Source organism: Salvelinus namaycush, chromosome 17, assembly GCF_016432855.1.
Source record: "Salvelinus namaycush isolate Seneca chromosome 17, SaNama_1.0, whole genome shotgun sequence".
NCBI classification, from domain to species: domain Eukaryota; kingdom Metazoa; phylum Chordata; class Actinopteri; order Salmoniformes; family Salmonidae; genus Salvelinus; species Salvelinus namaycush.
Window position 1 is genome coordinate 31,145,733 of NC_052323.1, and position 22,821 is coordinate 31,168,553.

The 22,821-nt window shown below is 42.2% G+C and overlaps 2 protein-coding genes across 3 annotated transcripts; both read left to right on the forward strand.

Annotated features, from left to right (window-relative positions):
- The first annotated feature begins 2,577 nt into the window (after window positions 1-2,577).
- On the forward strand, window positions 2,578-6,346 carry LOC120062530 (cytochrome b-c1 complex subunit 8-like). Of its 2 annotated transcripts, XM_039012575.1 has the most exons (4): window positions 2,623-2,701; window positions 2,966-2,995; window positions 4,812-4,983; window positions 6,167-6,346. In XM_039012575.1, exons 3-4 carry the CDS (start codon window positions 4,830-4,832, stop codon window positions 6,259-6,261), a joined length of 249 nt encoding a protein of 82 aa, XP_038868503.1. In that variant the 5' UTR covers window positions 2,623-2,701; window positions 2,966-2,995; window positions 4,812-4,829; the 3' UTR covers window positions 6,262-6,346. The 2 variants fall into 2 exon arrangements, with proteins under 2 accessions (XP_038868502.1, XP_038868503.1); XM_039012574.1 differs by lacking the exon at window positions 2,966-2,995 and having other exon boundaries at window positions 2,578-2,701.
- Window positions 6,347-7,237: 891 nt separating this feature from the next.
- Window positions 7,238-22,200, forward strand: LOC120062531 (heat shock 70 kDa protein 4-like). The gene is made up of 19 exons (XM_039012576.1): window positions 7,238-7,599; window positions 8,230-8,287; window positions 8,688-8,828; window positions 9,094-9,216; window positions 9,399-9,498; window positions 11,527-11,660; window positions 11,895-12,139; window positions 12,610-12,686; window positions 12,861-13,012; window positions 13,268-13,374; window positions 13,499-13,632; window positions 13,968-14,182; window positions 14,418-14,519; window positions 14,787-14,942; window positions 15,169-15,294; window positions 15,752-15,859; window positions 17,801-17,920; window positions 18,855-19,016; window positions 21,207-22,200. The coding sequence occupies exons 1-19, from the start codon at window positions 7,493-7,495 to the stop codon at window positions 21,414-21,416; spliced, it is 2,577 nt and encodes an 858-aa protein (XP_038868504.1). The 5' UTR covers window positions 7,238-7,492; the 3' UTR covers window positions 21,417-22,200.
- The last annotated feature ends 621 nt before the right edge of the window (window positions 22,201-22,821 follow it).

Here is a 22,821-nt window from a genome sequence, read left to right on the forward strand (position 1 = left end):
TAACTGAAGTTTATTTAGTGCTTTATCCGGGTAGCCGGAAAGTAGAGCATTGCAGTAGTCTAGCCTAGAAGTAACAAATGCATGGATTAATTTTTCTGCATCATTTTTGGACAGAAAATTTCTGATTTTTGCAATGTTACGTAGATGGAAAAAAGCTGTCCTTGAAACAGTCTTGATATGTTCGTCAAAAGAGAGATCAGGGTCAAGAGTAACGCCGAGGTCCTTCACAGTTTTATTTGAGACGACTTTACAACCATCAAGATTAATTGTCAGATTTAACAGAAGATCTCTTTGTTTCTTGGGACCTAGAACAAGCATCTCTGTTTTGTCCGAGTTTAAAAGTAGAAAGTTTTCAGCTATCCACTTCCTTATGTCTGAAACACAGGCTTCTAGCGAGGGCAATTTTGGGGCTTCACCATGTTTCATTGAAATGTACAGCTGTGTGTCATCCGCATAGCAGTGAAAGTTAACATTATGTTTTCGAATAACATCCCCAAGAGGTAAAATATATAGTGAAAACAATAGTGGTCCTGAAACGGAACCTTGAGGAACACCGAAATGTACAGTTGATTTGTCAGAGGACAAACCATTCACAGAGACAAACTGATATCTTTCCGACAGATAAGATCTAAACCAGGCCAGAACTTGTCCGTGTAGACCAATTTGGGTTTCCAGTCTCTCCAAAAGAATGTGGTGATCGATGGTGTCAAAGGCAGCACTAAGGTCTAGTAGCACGAGGACAGATGCAGAGCCTCGGTCTGACGCCATTAAAAGGTCATTTACCACCTTCACAAGTGCAGTCTCAGTGCTATGATGGGGTCTAAAACCAGACTGAAGCATTTCGTATACATTGTTTGTCTTCAGGAAGGCAGTGAGTTGCTAAAATTTTTCAGTGAGTTGCTAACTATTTTTCTAAAATTTTTGAGAGGAATGGAAGATTCGATATAGGCCGATAGTTTTTTATATTTTCCGGGTCAAGGTTTGGCTTTTCAAGGTTTGGCTTTTTCAAGAGAGGCTTTATTACTGCCACTTTTAGTGAGTTTGGTACACATCCGGTGGATAGAGAGCCGTTTATTATGTTCAACATAGGAGGGAGAAGCACGGGAAGCAGCTCTTTCAGTAGTTTAGTAGGAATAGGATCCAGTATGCAGCTTGAAGGTTTAGAGGCCATGATTATTTTCATCATTGTGTCAAGAGATATAGTACTAAAACACTTAAGTGTCTCTCCCGATCCCAGGCCCTGGCAGAGCTGTGCAGATCCAGGACAGCTAAGCCCTGGAGGAATACGCAGATTTAAAGAGGAGTCCGTAATTTGCTTTCTAATGATCATGATCTTTTCCTCAAAGAAGTTCATAAATGTATTACTGCTGAAGTGAAAGCCATCCTCTCTTGGGGAATGCTGCTTTTTAGTTAGCTTTGCAACAGTGTCAAAAAGAAATTTTGGATTGTTCTTATTTTCCTCAATTAAGTTGGAAAAGTAGGATGATCGAGCAGCAGTGAGGGCTCTTCGATACTGCACGGTACTGTCTTTCCAAGCTAGTCGGAAGACTTCCAGTTTGGTGTGGCGCCATTTCCGTTCCAATTTTCTGGAAGCTTGCTTCAGAGCTCGGGTATTTTCTGTATACCAGGGAGCTAGTTTCTTATGACAAATGTTTTTCGTTTTTAGGGGTGCAACTGCATCTAGGGTATTGCGCAAGGTTAAATTGAGTTCCTCAGTTAGGTGGTTAACTGATTTTTGTCCTCTGACGTCCTTGGGTAGGCAGAAGGAGTCTGGAAGGGCATCAAGGAATTTTTGTGTTGTCTGAGAATTTATAGCACGACCTTTGATGCTCCTTGGTTGGAGTCTGAGCAGATTATTTGTTGCGATTTCAAACGTAATAAAATGGTGGTCCGATAGTCCAGGATTATGAGGAAAAACATTAAGATCTACAACATTTATTCCATGGGACAAAACTAGGTCCAGAGTATGACTGTGGCAGTGAGTAGGTCCAGAGACATGTTGGACAAAACCCACTGAGTCGATGATGGCTCCGAAAGCCTTGTGGGCTCTATTCCGGAAGCAGCTGGATGAGGTTGTGGTCAGACTGTCCTAGCGGAGGCAGAGCAGTCGAGCAGTAGGCATCATTCATATTGGTGTAGAGAAGGCCAGTGGTCTTGTCCATACGAGCTGGAACTTTAACATACTGTTTGAAGGTAGGAAGTATTGCGGACAGAAAACATTGAACTCGTTGTTGGCAAGCATGTGAATGGTTTGTGTCTGGAGTGTATGGTCGATGAAACGTTGGAGCATGTGTTGTTATATTGTTGTAAGCTTGTTGAAGAGAGGGATAGATTGAAGTGTAGGGTCATTGAGGTTGGACGGGGTCGGGGGGTTTGGACGGGATTTGGGGGATGGGGGAGGGTCTATTAGAAGTTAGTAGGGCTCTTTTTGATTTTCTCAGAAGTACTGAGTTAGGTAGGAGGATTTAGAAATGTTGTAAACGATGATTGACCACACATTCCAGCACAGTAGGTGGCGGCATGCACCGTTAACGTTTGTTTGTGGACCGCCAATATATCATAGAAGAAGAAAAAGAACGGAAGTTACGTAAGGCAACTTCTGCTCGAGGTTGAACTAATCCAGAGTTTTTTATTATAGCTCAGCGATCTAGGGCAGAGACCACACCAACAGCAATTAATCCGCGTCTTGAGAAGCAGTACGGTAAGAGATACTGAAAGTTCAAGGTTTTGGGATTTATTTCACAATGTTAATCACTTGTATAAGTGTCATATCAGTGTATGTTCTTGGGATTTTACGAAATAAGAGTCTCGTGCCATTACACACCTTTTAAATCGTGGCGTGAATGTCAAGCAAGGTCTTCATGTTAGCTACTTGTGCTGGCTAGCTGGTTGCCTTCACTCTTGTACAATCTCCTTTTCTATCTAGCTAAGTTTGACCGTTTTCATATTTTATATTATCTCTCAGACACGAGTTTACCTGTCCTAATATCAATCGGTGAGTAAGTGACAGATGTCATCGAATGTTTGGTGTTGATAACTTGGCTAACGCTTTAACTAATGAAATGTTTGCCATCCAGTTGTGTTTGGAAATAAAGGTATCACGTTCAAACACTTGTAATCCAGTCTATTGACATTACATTTTTACTGGTGTCGGACAGGCGTCCTGTATAGATTAAGACACTGCTGAGCCGGCACTAGATATGGCTCGGAAAACACTTTTGTACATAGTTTGTGGACACCCCTTCAAATGAGTGGATTTGGCTATTTCAGTCACACCCGTTGCTGACCGATGTATAAACTCGAACACACAACTATGTAATCTCCACAGACCAACATTGGCAGTAGAATTGCCTCACTGAAGAGCTCAGTGGCTTTCAACTGGCACCGTCATTGGATGCCACCATTGGATGCCACCTTTCCAACAAGTCAGTCAAATTTCTGCCCAACTAGAGCTGCCCCGGTCAACTATACGTGGTGTTATTGTGAAGTGGAAACGTCTAGGAGCAACAATGGCTCAGCCGCAAAGTGGTAGTCCACACAAACTCACAGAATAGGACCGCCGAGTGCTCAACCCCATCAAACACCTATGGGATGAATTGTAACGTCGACTTCGAGCCAGGCCTAATCGCCCAACATCAGTGCCCGACCTCACCAATGCTCTTGTGGCTGAATGCAAGTCCCTGCAGCAATGTTCCAACATCTAGTGGAAAGCCTTCCCAGAAGAGTGGAGGAGGCTGTTATAGCAGCAAAGGGGGGACCAACTTCATATTAATGCCCATGATTTTGGAATGAGATGTTTGACAAGCAGGTGTCCACATACTTTTGGTCATGTAGTGTACCTCAATCCAGGGATGAGAAATTGCATTGTACTGGGAATTGTCCAATAATCCCAGTTGTTACACAGAGGATTGAACGACTGCTGTTCTCGTCCTCATGCTAGCTAGTAGTAGTTACAGCAGACATTATGGAATGGCACTTCACATTGAACAACAAAAGGAGCTGATTGGCTCCTTTGTTGACACTGCCATTACAAAATGGCTGCTGTGGCTTCTGCTACCTAGAATGAGGATGAAAAGGGCAGTTTTCCAGAAACTAGCAGTCGTTCAATCTGGATTGAAGTATATTTTGCGCTGGCGCCGCTGTGTTAATCACATTTTATTAGTCACATGGTTAGCAGATGTTAATGCGAGTGTAGTGAAATGCTTAATCTAAACAGGAAGCCTGACTGACCCCAGTGCAGCTGTAAGCAAGCGTAGGGTCAGAATGATATATTCTGACTACTGTTGTGGAAGTCTGGCTGACTGTCATGTTTGCCATTTCTTAAAAAGAGGAGATGCACATTTGCCTGGCTACCAAAACTCCTTGCTCCGGGCCAAACGCTACGCCACGCCCATTGAAGTTAATTTCTTCTCCGCAATGAGTCTGGATCTGAGTACCTCCCTGATGATTTATAGAACGCAAACACATTCTTCTAACCGTTCTGATTGGTCCCCAAAACCGATGGATTGGGCCAGAGCCAGAACACCGGTGGGTAAAGCCACGTTTAGAAAATTAATAATTGACGTTTGATACTGATTGGTACAATTGCTTATGACTTTGTTTTGTAAAACTCCTCATTTTTGACCACGACCACAAACAATGGCAGTCTCAGACTGAAGTATGTGGCGAACATAGAGCAGCTGAAGAATTCAGTTTGTCATCATGCAAGATGCACATTGCTTATGTCAATTAATGCTAGTTGTGTGACGCCTGCATTGCACAATCTAAACTACTGCATCTTTTTCCTCATCTATACTCTTTGGTAATTTCAGATCGTCGCTCTAGACACCATGGGTCGCCACTTTGGAGATTTGGCCAAGATCAGGCATGTGATCACCTACAGTCTGTCCCCCTTCGAGCAGAGGGCTTTCCCCAACTACTTCTCTAAAGGAATCCCCAATGTCTGGAGACGATTCACATCGTCCGTCTTCAAAGTTGCTCCACGTAAGTACTCCCAGAGTTTACACGTTGCTTTCTGGGAAGAACCAGGCAGGATATTCCCATGTTATCAAACATCGCCATCCAAATTCTGGAGTCATTTTTTTTTCTCCCCATTTTCAGATCTGTTCTAGTCTTGATAAATATGGCCTCATGTAGCCCAAATTAGAGCACTGATTTTAATAAGACGAGGTCTAGGGGCATTCCATAGTGACAGCGTGCGAGAAGTCATGGTCCAATGACTACCTGCTAGCAGAGTCTGAAGCTACATCCATAATTGGTAGAATGGTTCAGTTTGGAGAATCACAGTTTGCATCGCCGAGCAGTGAACAAGAAACTATTAAATTCAGTTTAGATGTTACTCCCTCACCAAATCTAAATATTGATTCCATGTCGTATTCTCATTTTGCCCGCACAACGGCCTGTTTCACACCCGTTTGTCTTAATCAGCCTCACAATATGGGCACCATGCTGCCTCAGACAGGAAGTAGCGGAAAGGTGCCTGCAAAACCAGAACAAAATATTGGCATCCATATTAGGTTTTGATTTGGTCAGGGGGTAGGTATCTAAACTGGATTTAATAGTTTCTTGTTGAGTGATTTTAATTATTTTATATATATATTTAATTTGGCAAGTCAGTTAAGAACAAATTATTTACAATTAAGGTCTACCCTGGCCAAACCCTCTAATCCGGACAATGCTGGACCAATTGTTCCGCCGACCTATGGGACTCCCAATCACAGCCGGTTGTGATACAGCCCTGGATCGAACCAGTGTCCGTAGTGACTCCTTAGACCACTGCGCCACTCTCCAATCGGAACCATTCTACCGATTTTATGGATGTAGCTTCAGACTCTTCAGATGCTGCTAGCAGGTAGTCGGTTGCAAGAATCTTCCCAATGTGTAGTCAGTTCGCTGTAGTTGGATAGATGTGTAGGAGCTTTTAGACTGTTATGCTTCCGAAAGCCATGTCGATTGCGACTTAGTCTACGAGAGTGGTGCTCTGAGGCACATTGTAAAGACCTCCCGTTACAATTTCTGTCTGCCCATGTCTAAAATCCCTGACTCTTGGGCTGTTTAAATGGCCTAACTAAACATGCATTGCTTTTTGTATTTTTCAGTGTATGCCTCCCAAGCCATAACCATGTTTTCAAGCGCTAACCGGTCTTCTCCTGTTCTTCTTTTCCAGCTATGATCTGCATGTACCTGACATACACCTGGGGCAACCATGTCCACTCAGAAGGAAAGAGGAAGGTTGCCGCCGACTACGAGAATGAAGAGTGAAAACTTCCATCTTGCAACTTTGTTCCCCCCCCTGTTTAAACCTTCACTGTATGTTTCGTCAATAAAGATAATATTTATCAGGAAAGTGTTATTTTTTTTCCCTTTTTGATACCACCTCATCTGGATATCTGGGATGAATGGTTTGCTGTCTTTTTGCCAGATAGGTCACTATGAAGAGGTATAAATGAGTGACCAGTCATTTGTCACACAGTGTAAAGTTAAAGTAATATTACACAGCAATGAGGCTACTGCTCAACACTGCTAACAGGTGTATATATAAAATAGTGATGTATATTGTCACAAGCAGTGGTGTGGGCAATATCAGGCTACAGCTACACAAAGTCTATAAGAGTGTAACCGATGTGAAATGGCTAGCTAGTTAGAGGCGTGCGCGCTAATAGCGTTTCAATCGGTGACGTCACTCGCTCAGACCTTGAAGTAGTTGGTCCCCTTGCTCTGCAAGAGTCGAGGCTTTTGTGGAACGATGGGAGGCAGTTGTTGATGTGTGCAGAGGGTCCCTGGTTCGAGCCCAGGTAGGGGCGAGGAGAAGGACGGAAAGCAAAACTGTTACAAGAGCATTAATATCAAGGATGAAACAAGTTTAATGCCATTGTGGTTCTAGACGGCAGGTAGCCTACGTTAGAGCGTTGGGCCAGTAACCGAAAGGGGCAGAACAAGTTCCGCGGTAAGCCGTCATTGTAAATAAGAATGTTCTGTTAACTGCCTAGTTAAAAAAGTAAGAACCCGAGGATGAACATTTGAATATTTATTGAGTTAAATGTACCATAACATTTATTATAAAAAATCTAATTCAATACATTTTGTACCTTGGAAAAATGTGTCACATGATCCATAACGGTTCATAGAATGAACCCAGATCGCATGAACATGCTGTTCCTGTGCCAGTCTTTCTAGACATCCGCGTTGCCTCCCATAATTCTCTAATTCTCCGCCAATGGGTCTGGTTTTCGAGACATATGCCATCATGCTCATTGGGCTTTTATACTGAACTCATGTTGAAGTGAGCTTGTTCGAAGGCATCAACGATTTGCCGGCGAGTAGCGCACGCAGTTGCATCTTCATGGAACTAGGGTGGGGATAATGAATTAAACCAGAACGTACATTGGTACATTCAGTTTGCGGTCTGGTCTGTCGTATTTAGGAGTTAACTGTAAGACTATATTGTGCTTTTCCATAGTATTATCTGTTTGTTGAGTAACATTTCGCGAAGATGTCTGTGGTAGGATTCGACGTCGGGTTTCTGAACTGCTATGTTGCGGTAGCTAGAGCCGGAGGAATAGAAACTGTAGCCAATGAATACAGCGATCGATGTACACCGTAAGTGACATTTATATTTGTGTGAGTTATCCTGCTTGTTGTGAATTGTAATTTTCAACCAGTTTGCTTCTAAAGTGATTGAGAAACTAGATGGATGAGAACACATTTTGTGGCCTTGACAGCGCGACAGACGGGGAGATGCGCTAACATTAGCCGAGCTACTCGCTAGCTAACGTCAAGGATTGCAACAGCACGTTGCTAGCTAGACCGATCACCCCATGACTTGTAAAAACTGGCCATCGTTGTACTCTGTTAGCTATTTTACTAATTAAACGGTACGTCATTTGACTTTTGAAGCCTTAACTTATATTCCCCACCTAACATATTGAGTGTTTTCGAAGACAATGGGGGTTAATTGTAGTCCCCTATTTCAAGGGGTTAATTTTTCAATAAAGTATGAATGGGCGCATGAATGCTACTTGGAGGCCTGCAATCTTTTGATATCAGTGGACTTGTTCATAGGAATCATGTGTATTCTGACTTGTATTATTAGCAAGCTAATAAAACACATTAAGATTGGCAATTTAATGCTACTGTGTTATCCTAGCTAGCGCTGTTATCTTATTAAGGCGAGCCCTGTGAAAACAGACAAGCATTTTACTGATGTTTATTCCGCTGTCATTCTTTCAGAGCATGCGTGTCATTTGGACCACGGAATCGATCTATTGGTGCAGCTGCAAAAAGCCAGGTATGTTTTGATAGAGGGCGACCTCTACTTGATAATTTATTTGACTAGTGACACATTGAGGGTGTGACTCTTCTAGCAAGTTCTATGGTTTTGTGCTTATGCATAGAAATGGGGATTTCATATCCAGGCCAATATTTAATTACCAGATGGAACTATTAAAAACAGAAAAGAAAATCGTTATGCAGTCTCTCAAAGGACTCTAAATATAACCATGGGGTCAATTTTGGCCGTTTTTTAAATTTTTATATCTAAAGTATTTGATAAGGAATTTCAACTATTCCATAATTTATAATTGCTCCTTCCCAATTAGGTTGCTAATCATTAAAAAAAAATGTTTTAATGTGAGAATTATTTATTTAGCATAATGCATCATGTTCTTTCCCTGCTAATCTCATATCAGGTTGTCACAAACTGCAAGAACACAGTCCAAGGGTTCAAGAGATTTCATGGCCGGGCGTTTTCTGATCCGTATATCCAGAGTTTGAAATCCAGCCTGGTTTACGACCTGGCACAGATGCCTTCGGGCACCACTGGCATCAAGGTAGAGAGATAACAGTAAAGATTAGATCTGGCTGAAAGCGTGGGACATATATGAATAGGCCTGATGGAGAGATGGGTCCCTTTAAGTGACTGATAGATTACTCATCATCCTTGTCTAATCTGTAATCAATATATATATGTTGTCTATCCATCTGTCTTAGCTGGAAAATACTTTCATGTGTTTATTCTGTATTGTACTCTACCTGTGTAAACCCTAAAATCAAGCAATCACTTACAATGACAACTGGTGTCTGTGTGTCCTTTAGGTGATGTACATGGAGGAGGAGAAGGTGTTCAGCATTGAGCAGGTCACTGCTATGCTTCTGACCAAGATGAAGGAGACAGCTGAGCATGCACTGAAGAAACCAGTGGCTGACTGCGTTGTCTCTGTGAGTATCAATCCGCTGTGTGCTAGTATGCACTGGGCGCTACACTTTACTAGAAGGACCAGTCATTTGGTCATATGTAAAACGGAGTTTGGACAGTTAAACTAAAGACCAGATATGAAAAACATTTTGGAATTCAGTTTCTAGGCCTGCTTAGTACTTGCATCCTATGTTATCCTCCCCAGGTCCCCTGCTACTACACGGACGCCGAGAGGAGATCAGTGGTGGACGCAGCACAGATCGCTGGACTCAACTGTCTGAGGCTCATGAATGAGACAACTGCAGGTATAGAGAGAGCTGTGTTGACCCCTAACAGAGTTACTGTAGCTATTTAACTCAACCACACCGTATTATTTAACTCACCCACACCGTATTATTTAACTCAACCACACCGTATTATTTAACTCACCCACACCGTATTATTTAACTCAACCACACCGTATTATTTAACTCAACCACACCGTATTATTTAACTCACCCACACCGTATTATTTAACTCACCCACACCGTATTATTTAACTCACCCACACCGTATTATTTAACTCACCCACACCGTATTATTTAACTCACCCACACCGTATTATTTAACTCACCCACACCGTATTATTTAACTCAACCACACCGTATTATTTAACTCACCCACACCGTATTATTTAACTCACCCACACCGTATTATTTAACTCACCCACACCGTATTATTTAACTCACCCACACCGTATTATTTGAACTCAACCACACCGTATTATTTGAACTCAACCACACCGTATTATTTGAACTCAACCACACCGTATTATTTGAACTCAACCACACCGTATTATTTGAACTCAACCACACCGTATTATTTGAACTCAACCACACCGTATTATTTGAACTCAACCACACCGTATTATTTGAACTCAACCACACCGTATTATTTGAACTCAACCACACCGTATTATTTGAACTCAACCACACCGTATTATTTGAACTCAACCACACCGTATTATTTGAACTCAACCACACCGTATTATTTGAACTCAACCACACCGTATTATTTGAACTCAACCACACCGTATTATTTGAACTCAACCACACCGTATTATTTGAACTCAACCACACCGTATTATTTGAACTCAACCACACCGTATTATTTGAACTCAACCACACCGTATTATTTGAACTCAACCACACCGTATTATTTGAACTCAACCACACCGTATTATTTGAACTCAACCACACCGTATTATTTGAACTCAACCACACCGTATTATTTGAACTCAACCACACCGTATTATTTGAACTCAACCACACCGTATTATTTGAACTCAACCACACCGTATTATTTGAACTCAACCACACCGTATTATTTGAACTCAACCACACCGTATTATTTGAACTCAACCACACCGTATTATTTGAACTCAACCACACCGTATTATTTGAACTCAACCACACCGTATTATTTGAACTCAACCACACCGTATTATTTGACTCAACCACACCGTATTATTTAACTCACCCACACCGTATTATTTAACTCACCCACACCGTATTATTTGAACTCAACCACACCGTATTATTTAACTCAACCACACCGTATTATTTGAACTCAACCACACCGTATTATTTAACTCAACCACACCGTATTATTTAACTCAACCACACCGTATTATTTAACTCAACCACACCGTATTATTTAACTCAACCACACCGTATTATTTAACTCACCCACACCGTATTATTTAACTCAACCACACCGTATTATTTAACTCAACCACACCGTATTATTTAACTCAACCACACCGTATTATTTAACTCAACCACACCGTATTATTTAACTCAACCACACCGTATTATTTAACTCAACCACACCGTATTATTTAACTCAACCACACCGTATTATTTAACTCAACCACACCGTATTATTTGAACTCAACCACACCGTATTATTTAACTCACCCACACCGTATTATTTAACTCACCCACACCGTATTATTTAACTCACCCACACCGTATTATTTAACTCACCCACACCGTATTATTTAACTCACCCACACCGTATTATTTAACTCACCCACACCGTATTATTTGAACTCAACCACACCGTATTATTTAACTCACCCACACCGTATTATTTAACTCAACCACACCGTATTATTTAACTCAACCACACCGTATTATTTAACTCAACCACACCGTATTATTTAACTCAACCACACCGTATTATTTAACTCAACCACACCGTATTATTTAACTCAACCACACCGTATTATTTGATATTAAGGTGATTTGTTGTTTCATAATAAATCATGATTATACACGTCTTTCTTCTAGTGGCGTTGGCGTATGGGATCTACAAGCAGGACCTCCCTGCTCCAGAGGAAAAGCCCAGGATCGTGGTGTTTGTAGACATTGGACACTCTGGATACCAGACCTCTGTCTGTGCCTTCAACAAGGGCAAGCTGAAGGTGGGTGTCTTAATCAGGAGGCTATGGGGGTCATGCTAATTCTACAAAATAACAGTTTTTACTGAAATGTCCACAAAGGAGTTACAGACAACTTCAATAACCTCTTGGCTATTAAACAAAACAAGTGCTATAGGGCTCAGAGTTGTTCTGGTCAGGTCACATGGGCTCAGGAAAAACTCCCGGCCCTCATTCATTTTTGCTCATATTTTTTAATACCATTTTCTTTTCCCTCAGATCCTTGCGACGGCCTGCGACCCGGAGCTGGGCGGGAAGGACTTTGACGAGATGCTGGTGAGACACTTCTGCGAGGAGTTTGGGAAGAAGTACAAGCTGGACGTGAAGACCAAGCCCAGGGCTCTGGTCAGGCTCTACCAGGAGTGTGAGAAACTCAAGAAGCTGATGAGCGCCAACTCCTCAAACCTGCCCCTCAACATCGAGTGCTTTATGAACGACATTGATGTGTCCGGAAAACTCAACAGGTATAGTGTTTTGTGAGTCTATGAGATTGTTGTAAACTCAGTTGAGCACCTCCTTGATATCTTCAACAGGGTAAGTCTTACATGATCTACAGTACTAGATATGAGTCATTATTTTTGTCTTTGATTCAATTACCAAATGACAGTTATATTGTAAGTTTAGTGACACCTTAGAATGCATTGTGGGCCTTGAAATCAAGCTTTATCACAGAAATGTGCATATTGATGATGCATACATATGTAGGATTTAATTTGATCAGTTTCTTACAGTACAAAAATAATCTTGCAACAACATTATAATTAATGGACATTTTTTGTCGGGGTTGATATATTTTTAGTTAGGGAAAATCAAATCTGACATTTTTAAGTGGATATTACAAACTTTTTAGGAGCCTTTTTGAAAACCTTGAATGCACTATAAACAAGTTTCCTGCAACAACAGAGTGATCAAATTAAGGTCCTATTTTCTCTAGGGGTCAATTTGAGGAGATGTGTGCTGACGTTCTGGCCAGAGTGGAGGCACCACTGCACAACCTGATGGAGCAAGCCAGTGAGTATCGTAGGTTTGCATATAGCTTGCTTGAATCTTAGTATAGAATTTATCTTTGTATATAACATTGAGCATTATCTGTGTAGGCATTGAGTATTGTCTTCATAGCATTGAGTTATGTCAGTGACTGTCAGGTCTAATTGGTGCCTTCCTTCCTGGTTCCTGTCCAATCAGAGCTTAAGAAGGAGGACATCTATGCGGTGGAAATAGTGGGCGGGGCCTCCCGTATCCCGTCTGTCAAAGAGAGGATCAGCAAATTCTTTGGGAAGGAGCTGAGCACCACCCTGAATGCTGATGAGGCCGTGGCCAGAGGATGTGCCCTGCAGGTCTGATGATCTCTCTCTGTTTCCCCCCTCCTGACCTTAAAATACCCTTTAGACATCCAGGATTTGCTTAAAGTTAGCCTCCAAACGCGTCTTTTACTATTATATGTCAATATTGGAGTAGTAATGTTCATGATTCCAACGTTTGTAATTGTAATTCTTACCAGTAGGACTTAATTCATTGTTGATTTCTGGTGATAAGGTAATGGAATTAGGATTTGCCTCCCTGCTAAGAATATCCCCTGTCTGCCTCCTCAGTGTGCAATCCTGTCCCCTGCATTCAAAGTGCGTGAGTTCTCCATCACAGACGCAGTTGCTTACCCAATCTCTCTGAAATGGAACTCTGCTGCAGAGGAAGGCTTGAGGTAAACTACAATACATATGTTTCGTTTTATTATCACCTTGATTTATAGATAGATTTTTTGTGTGATAGCTTCATTGTAGTTATTTTAGTGCTAACTAGATTGTTATGCGTGTTGTTCATTGTAGCGATTGCGAGGTATTCCCAAAGAACCATGCTGCACCGTTCTCCAAAGTGTTGACTTTCTACCGGAGGGAGCCTTTCTCTCTGGAAGCCTACTACAACACCCCCAAAGAGCTGCCGTACCCCGACCCCACCATAGGTATGTACACGGCGTTGAATCCACAATGAACCATGCACCTGTGGGTCCTTTTCTGTCTGCAAACAGTATCTTCTATAGAAACATAGTCAGTCATGCATCCTTGCAGCAGTATCTTTTCAAAAAGGCTTGTGGTCTACAGTTTGCAATATGAAACTTATCATTGACTTGACAATTGATTTTGTAAAAATAAATGTATAACCGTTTTTGCCATGTGTCTGTAATGCACGTTTCCCCCTATGGACAATAAAGTATAAGCCAGTTTGTCATCCGTTTTTCCTGTGAAATGTACCAACTGTGTGCCATTACCACCTTATGTCCTGTGTCCATTCCTATAGGTCAGTTTGTGATCCAGAAGGTGGTTCCCCAGGCGTCTGGGGAGAGCTCCAAGGTCAAGGTGAAGGTGAGGGTCAACATCCACGGCATCTTCAGCGTCTCCTCAGCCTCGCTGGTGCAGGTCCAGAAGACCGAGGAAGGAGAGGAGCCCATGGACACAGAACAGCAGGCAACACCAGAGAAGGAGGAAGAGGAGGAGGAAGAGAAGGAGGAAGAGGTGATTATTAACAATCATGTTTTTACCAAAGTGTCTTATTCAGTACACAGACAGTTAACTTTGTACATCATTGAAAGATAGGCCTACAAATGCTCTCTTAAACCATACCACCTGAGGAAGAGGAGCTTCAGTTAGGTACACTACTATATTGTGATGACACTGCTCCCTGGAAGACTGTCTGTCCTATCATTGGGCAGAGATGTGGTGTTAATGAAGAGACCTGCTCTCTCTGCAGGGCAACATGCAGACTGACCAGGATGAGACAAAGGCACAAGGAGATGGACAGAAAGAGACAGAAGAGGAGAAGAAGACGCCGCCGGAGAATGAGGAGATGGAGGTAATATAGAATATTCTGTTTTATGTTCTGACATATTTGACATCTATGTTCATGACGTTTATGGTAGTGGAGCACTGCAGTTTGTAGAGACTTAGACAAAAACGAGTTGCCTGGTACCAGATAAGTTTGTGTTGTCTTGCCAAAGACCAGCTGACCAGACGGAACAAACCCATCTCGGAGCAGGCTGAAAAACGCTCGTGCGTTAAGAGCACTACTTTATGGATATTTAGTCTCAATGATGCTGTTTTCCCTCTCGTCTCTCCCCAGACCTCCCCAGAGGAGAGTAAGACAGAGAAGAAGTCTGACCAGCCTCCCCAGGCCAAGAAGCCCAAAGTCAAGACAAAAGTCTTGGAGCTTCCCATCGAGAATAGCCCTCAGTGGGAGCTGGCCATCGACATGCTCAACCTCTTTGTAGAAAATGAGGTAATTTAAAAAAAATCTGACATCTATGGATTGTTTTGTTCACCTGTTGTGTTTCTCCTTACTGCTATCCTCTCTATCTTTATCTCTGTCTGTAATGTCATTCTGTATTGTATTCATCAGGCTGTTTCTATATACTTGTCTTTTACATGTTTCTGTCTCTGTTTTGAGTAGGTCTTAAAGAGTGTTCTGTGGTAACTTGAAGTGGTGTATTTGTCCGTTTCCACAGGGTAAAATGATCATGCAGGACAAGCTGGAGAAGGAGAGGAACGACGCTAAGAATTACGTGGAGGAGTATGTGTACGACATGAGGGACAAACTACACGGCAGGCTGGAGAAATTCGTCAGTGAAGCTGTGAGTACTGTGGCTTTCTGTGGTACTTCCAACTGTCTGAAATTGGCTGCCCGTGAAACACAAATGTGTTCGTTAAAGGGATATTTTGAGATTTCAACAATGAAGCTCTAACTACTTCCCCGGAGTCAGATGAACTCATGGAAGTAGATAAATGGCTCATTGCCAAAATCCTGAAGTATCCCTTTAACAACAATATATAAAGGACTTTTTATAAAACTGTATATTAGAATAGTCTTCTCTGTAATATGTTAATAACAGTATGTTGACTTTGATTGTTGTAGGATGGAATACCCTGTCCTTAACTGTGTTTTTGACTGTGTTGTAGGATGGGATACCCTGTCCTTAACTGTGTTTTTGACTGTGTTGTAGGATGGGATACCCTGTAATTAACTGTATGTTAATGACTGTTGTAGGATGGGATACCCTGTCCTTAACTGTGTTTTTGACTGTGTTGTAGGATCGGGATATCCTGTCATTACAACTGGAGAACACAGAGAACTGGCTGTATGAAGATGGAGAGGACCAACCTAAACAACAGTACATCGACAAACTGGCTGAGCTGAAGGTAAAGCTTACAGTGTTATACACTGTTACTATGGGCCACTTTCCAAGACCCTGAGCCTAGTCTGAGGTAATGCTTTCCGTTTATCATTATTGTCATGCCGGTATGCGTTGCTGTTTTCGTCTCTCTCTCTACCGCACCTGCTGTCTCTCTCTACCGCACCTGCTGTCTCTCTCTCTACCGCACCTGCTGTCTCTCTCTACCGCACCTGCTGTCTCTCTCTACCGCACCTGCTGTCTCTCTCTACCGCACCTGCTGTCTCTCTCTACCGCACCTGCTGTCTCTCTCTCTACCGCACCTGCTGTCTCTCTCTCTACCGCACCTGCTGTCTCTCTCTCTACCGCACCTGCTGTCTCTCTCTCTACCGCACCTGCTGTCTCTCTCTCTACCGCACCTGCTGTCTCTCTCTCTACCGCACCTGCTGTCTCTCTCTCTACCGCACCTGCTGTCTCTCTCTCTACCGCACCTGCTGTCTCTCTCTCTACCGCACCTGCTGTCTCTCTCTCTACTGCACTTGCTGTCTTGACCTCTGAATGCTTGGCTATGCCAACTGATATTTACTCCTGAGGTACCGACCTGTTGCACCCTCTACAACCACTGATTATTATTTGACCCTGCTGGTCATCTATGAACATCTTGAAGAACAATCTGGCCTTAATGGCCGTGTACTCTCATAATCACCACCCGGCACAGCCAGAAGAGGACTGGCCTCAGTACTTGGTTCCTCTCAAGGTTTCTTCCTAGGTTCCTACCTTTTCTATGAAGTTTTTCCTAGACACCGTGTTTCTACATCTGCATTGCTTGCTGTTTGGGTTTTTAAGTTGGGTTTCTGTATAAGCACTTCCTGTAATCAGCTGATGTAAAAAAGGCTTTATAAATGGATTCACTTGGTTGAAGCCTATCTCCCTACCATATTTAAGCCAATATGACACCAATGTCGATGAAAATTGACAAATCAACTTGATTGGAGGTTCACAACACACTCTCCGCCTCTCGTCATGAGCCGTCCTGCCGTTACAGAGAACCACATACCGGATTTTTAACATGGTCGTTAGCAATTGAGTTTGAAAGTATTTTTTTGCTCCTACCTAGCTCAAATTCTAGACGTCGGTTTAAAACGAGACCATAGCTTCCATAAAGTGACCATTTGACTTAAAAAATGTCAGATTGACTTAGTTTGTTGGTGCAACAGTTTTTATTATATAATGTATCTCTCTCACGTGCACATTTCCGTCCATTAAGAGCCAAAGATGTGCTATCTGTTTTTGTAGCATTTCTGACAATGCTAACATATTTTCAGCCGAATCTCAGAATTCAATCTAACTGGGTCGATCTAACTCTGTTGCTCGGCAACAACACAGCTGCTGCCTGCAACAGGCTGCCAGACATGAAAAGTAGCTGAGGACAAAACTAGGCTACTATAGATAACTAGCTATGTGGTGGTATTCAAGCTGAGGTTAAAACAATCAATGCAAACATATATATTTTGATTAGCTAGCTAAAGTTTACCTAGTCTGTTTGAATGCTATGCAACCTGCATACACATTGTTTGAAGTGCAATAGACCAACATAGATACTCTAGTAGGTCAAAGCTGTATGCTGGAAAACCTTGGTAAAGCATGGGTGGAGTAGGCTTTGTGGTGCTCATGTGACTTTCCTTTTTTGGCTTCAGACCAATGCTTACTTCTCACTTAAAATTGTATTTTATTTTTTGTCATTGTGAGTTAAAGTTCTGTCAAGTCAATTGTGTGTTCAGCAAATTTCTGTTACATTTTGACGAAGTCAGATGAAAGTAGCATCACCAAAGTTTGAAAAATGAGTTTGATTTCTGTGTTGCTGACGCTCTCTGAAAATGCCTAGCTTCCTCCTCAGTCTAGTTCAACACAGTTTAAATGGGTCAGATTAGCCAATGTGTCTGACATGAGTGTCGTCTGCTGTCTCCAGAAACTGGGTCAGCCTATCCAGGAGAGGTACATGGAGTCTGAGGAAAGACCCAGAGCCTTCGATGACATGGGGAAACAGATCCAGATGTACATGAAGATCGTTGAAGCTTACAAAACCAAGGTACCGCTGCCCTTATAAAACCAAGGTTGCCCTTATACAGCCAAGGTACCGCTGCCCTTATACAGCCAAGGTACCGCTGCCCTTATACAGCCAAGGTACCGCTGCCCTTATACAGCCAAGGTACCGCTGCCCTTATACAGCCAAGGTACCGCTGCCCTTATAAAACCAAGGTTGCCCTTATACAGCCAAGGTACATTTGGATCATAATGCTCAGTAGGCTCCACAGAACTACAACAATCATTCTAAGCCATTGCAAATATCAGAAGTTGAGAATTGGTCATTCCTGAAATGCAACCAATGTGTATTGTCTTATGCTACTAAATGGATGTAACCTACATTATTGTTCTTATTACACACTGCTACAATGGACTACATCTTTATTCTTTGCGTACCCCAGGAGGAGCAGGTACGACTGAGAAATCTTAGAAATACTACTAGTAGTAGAAATGTAGTATAGTACAGTCGTTAATGCTAGAATACACCATTGTCAAACGTCAGATGGCGTCACTCCTACGCGACCCTCGTCCCTCAGTGCAGGCGGAATCGACGCACTATCTGACGTAAGACAATGAGAATACACGAGACTAGTTCTGTTAAAATGCAGTCCAGTTCACCAACCGTTTCCTATTGTTACTTCCTACAGATATCTTCATATTCCTGTGTAGCAAGTTAAAATATTCACAGCAAATTCTAAACCATTTGTAGATATCACAAGCCGTATATGCAGTTAGTAGTTGCATTTCAGAACCGACCAAATATGTATGTAATATACATGTTATTACACTTTGTTACAAAAGACTACATCTGTTACAAAAGACTACCCCTTGGGGTTTGAGGAGGCCGATATCAGAAGTTGTCTTTTGTTGTATTTAAGGAATGACCAAATGTGTCCGGTATGTTAGATGGTTTCTTGGCTTGTCTTTCCATCCCCCAGGAGGAGCAGTATGACCATCTGGACCAGGAAGAGATCAACAAGGTGGATAAGATGGTGAATGATGCCATGATCTGGATGAACAGCAAGATGAACCAGCAGAGTAAACTGAGCTTGACCTTAGAGCCTGCTGTTAAAGTCAGAGAGATACAGGACAAGACTAAGGTGAGACTCACTACAGTACTGCTCACTAACTACTTTACTGCTCACTACAGTACTGCTCACTAACTACAGTACTGCTCACTAACTACAGTACCGCTCACTACAGTACTGCTCACTAACTACTTTACTGCTCACTACAGTACTGCTCACTAACTACAGTACTGCTCACTACAGTACTGCTCACTAACTACAGTACCGCTCACTACAGTACTGCTCACTAACTACTTTACTGCTCACTACAGTACTGCTCACTAACTACAGTACCGCTCACTAACTACAGTACCGCTCACTAACTACAGTACCGCTCACTACAGTACCGCTCACTACAGTACTGCTCACTAACTACTTTACTGCTCACTAACTACTTTACTGCTCACTACAGTACTGCTCACTAACTACAGTACTGCTCACTAACTACTTTACTGCTCACTACCTACTTTACTGCTCACTACAGTACTGCTCACTAACTACAGTACTGCTCACTAACTACAGTACTGCTCACTACCTACTTTACTGCTCACTACTTTACTGCTCACTACAGTACTGCTCACTACCTACTTTACTGCTCACTACAGTACTGCTCACTAACTACAGTACTGCTCACTAACTACAGTACTGCTCACTAACTACTTTACTGCTAACTACTCTACTACTAACTACAGTACTGTTAGCTAGAGTGCTACTAACTGACTACAGTACTACTAACTACTCTGCTGCTAACTACAGTACTGCTAACTAACTACTCTACTACTAACTACACTACTGCTAACTAACTACTCTACTACTAACTAACTACTCTGCTGCTAATACTGTCAGAGATACAGGCTAAAACTAAGGTTAGAATAGCTACAGTACTAACTGTTAGTCTGCTGTAAGAGATGTTTGACGATATTCTAACAAAAATAACAATTTGCCGTTACTGCTTATGAATTCAACATTGATGTGTTATGAAGTACTTATGTAGAGAAACTTCTAGTAAAAGTGTTACCCAACCTTGCAACCGATGTTCCCTCAATTTTTGGGGGGGGCACTGAGCAAATTTTAGGTCTTGTGAGCAGAAACCTTGAATGTTGTGATAATTTTGTGCAACTTCTGGCGCGCGTTTACAGTGAACACTGAGGCTGTACCCTTACAGTTTAGACAGTAGCCAATAAGCTATTGTGGCTATCTGAGTATAATGTAGGTCTACCAACAAAACCAATGGAGCAAATCCCATAACATTTTAACTTGGAAATAGCTTTTGATTTCTATGATGTAGCCTATTTGTGGTGTTCAATGCAGGCCCACATTGCATGAGACTTTTAATAACGTTTTTACCTCATGAAGGGCTTGACATGAATCCTTTTTTTTACTTGGTCTGTAACAACATGGGCCGAATAAGTGACTGTAAATTGCATTGTGTTGTGTGACGCAAAAAAAACACTTTACGAAATACAAGTTATTATTATTACCATACAGAGAATTAGACAATGTAGACTACCCCTCTGCCTATTGGATTATTTGCATTTTCAAGCCTTTCTCAAAATACAACACTGCCCCTTTAATTAAGACATACGCTTTTTACCTGACTGGCTTTTCAAAGACCGCTTGAAATGTAGTTTACACGTTTTGTTCTCTTGTGGGATGCCGTAACTCCACACTGCTGACCTATACTTATCTATAACTGGGCTAATAACTCGCTAAATATCAAAGAATATATTCAAATGTGCACACGGGCGGCTCTGCGCTTTTCGCAGGTGATTGAAAGAGCTATCCCAGTCAGTAGAATTCTCTCTTGCGCTCTGGCTCTGCCTACAACAAAATCACACACTACATCTTGCGAAGTTAGATTTGTTTTGGTTTGTTGCGTTGAAAAGGGGCGGATATAACGTTGATTAGATCACAGAAAAAAACGTTGAACTATGGTAGTGCGAACTCGGTGAAGTTCAATATCTTGCGTCTCTGCCCTGCATGGCATTTCTTCTGCGCGGCATTCCTGTCGGAAGTGCGCGGGCGGGCACGTGAGCAGATTAGAGGGAACGTTGCTTGCAACCAAGCTGTACTGTGAATAATATTGCATTTTAGTCATATCATTATACTATTGTAATAATGCATGCCAGCATTCTGCTTGTTATCCAACTCAACATTACAAGCATATCACGGGATCATGTGTAAGTAAAGTTATTCATTACATTCACTCTTTCCCCTCAATAGGAGCTGTACTTCACCTGCAACCCCATCGTGACCAAGCCCAAGCCCAAGGTGGAGCTGCCTAAGGACGACAAGACAGGGGAGCAGAATGGACCAGTCAACGGCCAGGAGAAAGCCCCAGCAGAGGGCACCGAGAAGGGGACCGCCGACAGCACAGGCAACCCCCCCTCCACGGAATCCACCAACCCTAGACCTGACATGGACCTTGACTAAGCAGACGGACAGGCAGCAACCAGTGTCTCCTCTACCAGGGGCTATGTCTTCATCGGAGAGTAGTCTCCTTCCATGTTTCCTTGTCGCCTTCCCCTTTCAGATCTGATAGGACTGGATAGATGAGTTCAACTAAAGAAAAAAAAAAAGAAAAAAACTCTACCTGCATGGTCTACCAAAAGGCATGCTAGATATGTTAACTACAGTACTGTAGCACATTGCTCATGTCTTATCTAGCTTGTCAGATCAGTTGCGATCAGGAAGGAATTAACCTAGGCAGCAAGGGAAGGAGGCAAAGGCAGGAATGAGACACTGCCCAGATGTACCAGAGCTACTAGTGAAGTGTAAACTCTTTGCTTGTCTCAAATGGCATCCTATTCACTATATAGTGCACTACTTCCCATTCACCTTAGTGCACTACTTCCTATTCACTATATAGTGCACTACTTTTGGCCAGAGACCCTATATGGCCCTGATTTTAAAAATAGTGTACTATATAGGGAATAGGTGCCATGATGTTGCCATTCACTCCACCTGTCAATGCAGGCAGCATACTGTAATTTCGGCACATTGACCCCAGTACCTGATGATGGTGTATTTCTGCTGCCAATAGCATGTCCATTCTTTTTTGTTTTTGTTTTGCTGAAATAAAATTGAAAGAAACAACTGCAATAAGCCTGTTTGACGATGAGTGCTGTATCATGGTATTTATTTATGTTGTGTGCTCTCTATAACTGTTCCGGGTCATTGTCACAATTTCAGTTTTAATAAAGTTATTGAAACCGCATCACGAGGCCCTTATTTCAACATTATAGAGGAATGCAGTTTCATTCTCACAGGTTTTGACTGAAACGACTCAATATCGCCATCTGGGCTATAGTATGACTGTACGGCTATCTAGAGACGTTTGTATTTTCCCCCCCCCTAATTTCTTAAATGTCACCAATGAAAAATGAATCTCATCTGTCAAATAACTGGACTGCAGTTATTCAGGATAATACGCTACTTATAAGAAAATGTACTATTACACACTTCAAGAAGACCTATTCATCCTAATCAACATACAGCGTTACAATCTGAAAACAATGCGTTCGCTAGAACTTGCCCAGCTCCGGTTCAGGCCTGCATGCGGTAAATTGGTTAATGTCTTTGTTTTTCATTTACTGTCGGGTCAAAAATAAGATGGTAGTACAAACTACGTCACTACAGACCGTGATTCGATTCCAGGCTGTATCACAACCGGCCGTGATTGGGAGTCCCATAGGGCGGTGCACAATTGGCCCAGCGTCGTTAGGGTATGCCGTCATTGTAAACAACAGTTTGTTCTTAACTGCCTTGCCTAGTTAAATAAAAACATTTAAACGAACATTACCATCGGCCTCTTTTTATATATATATATATATGCAAG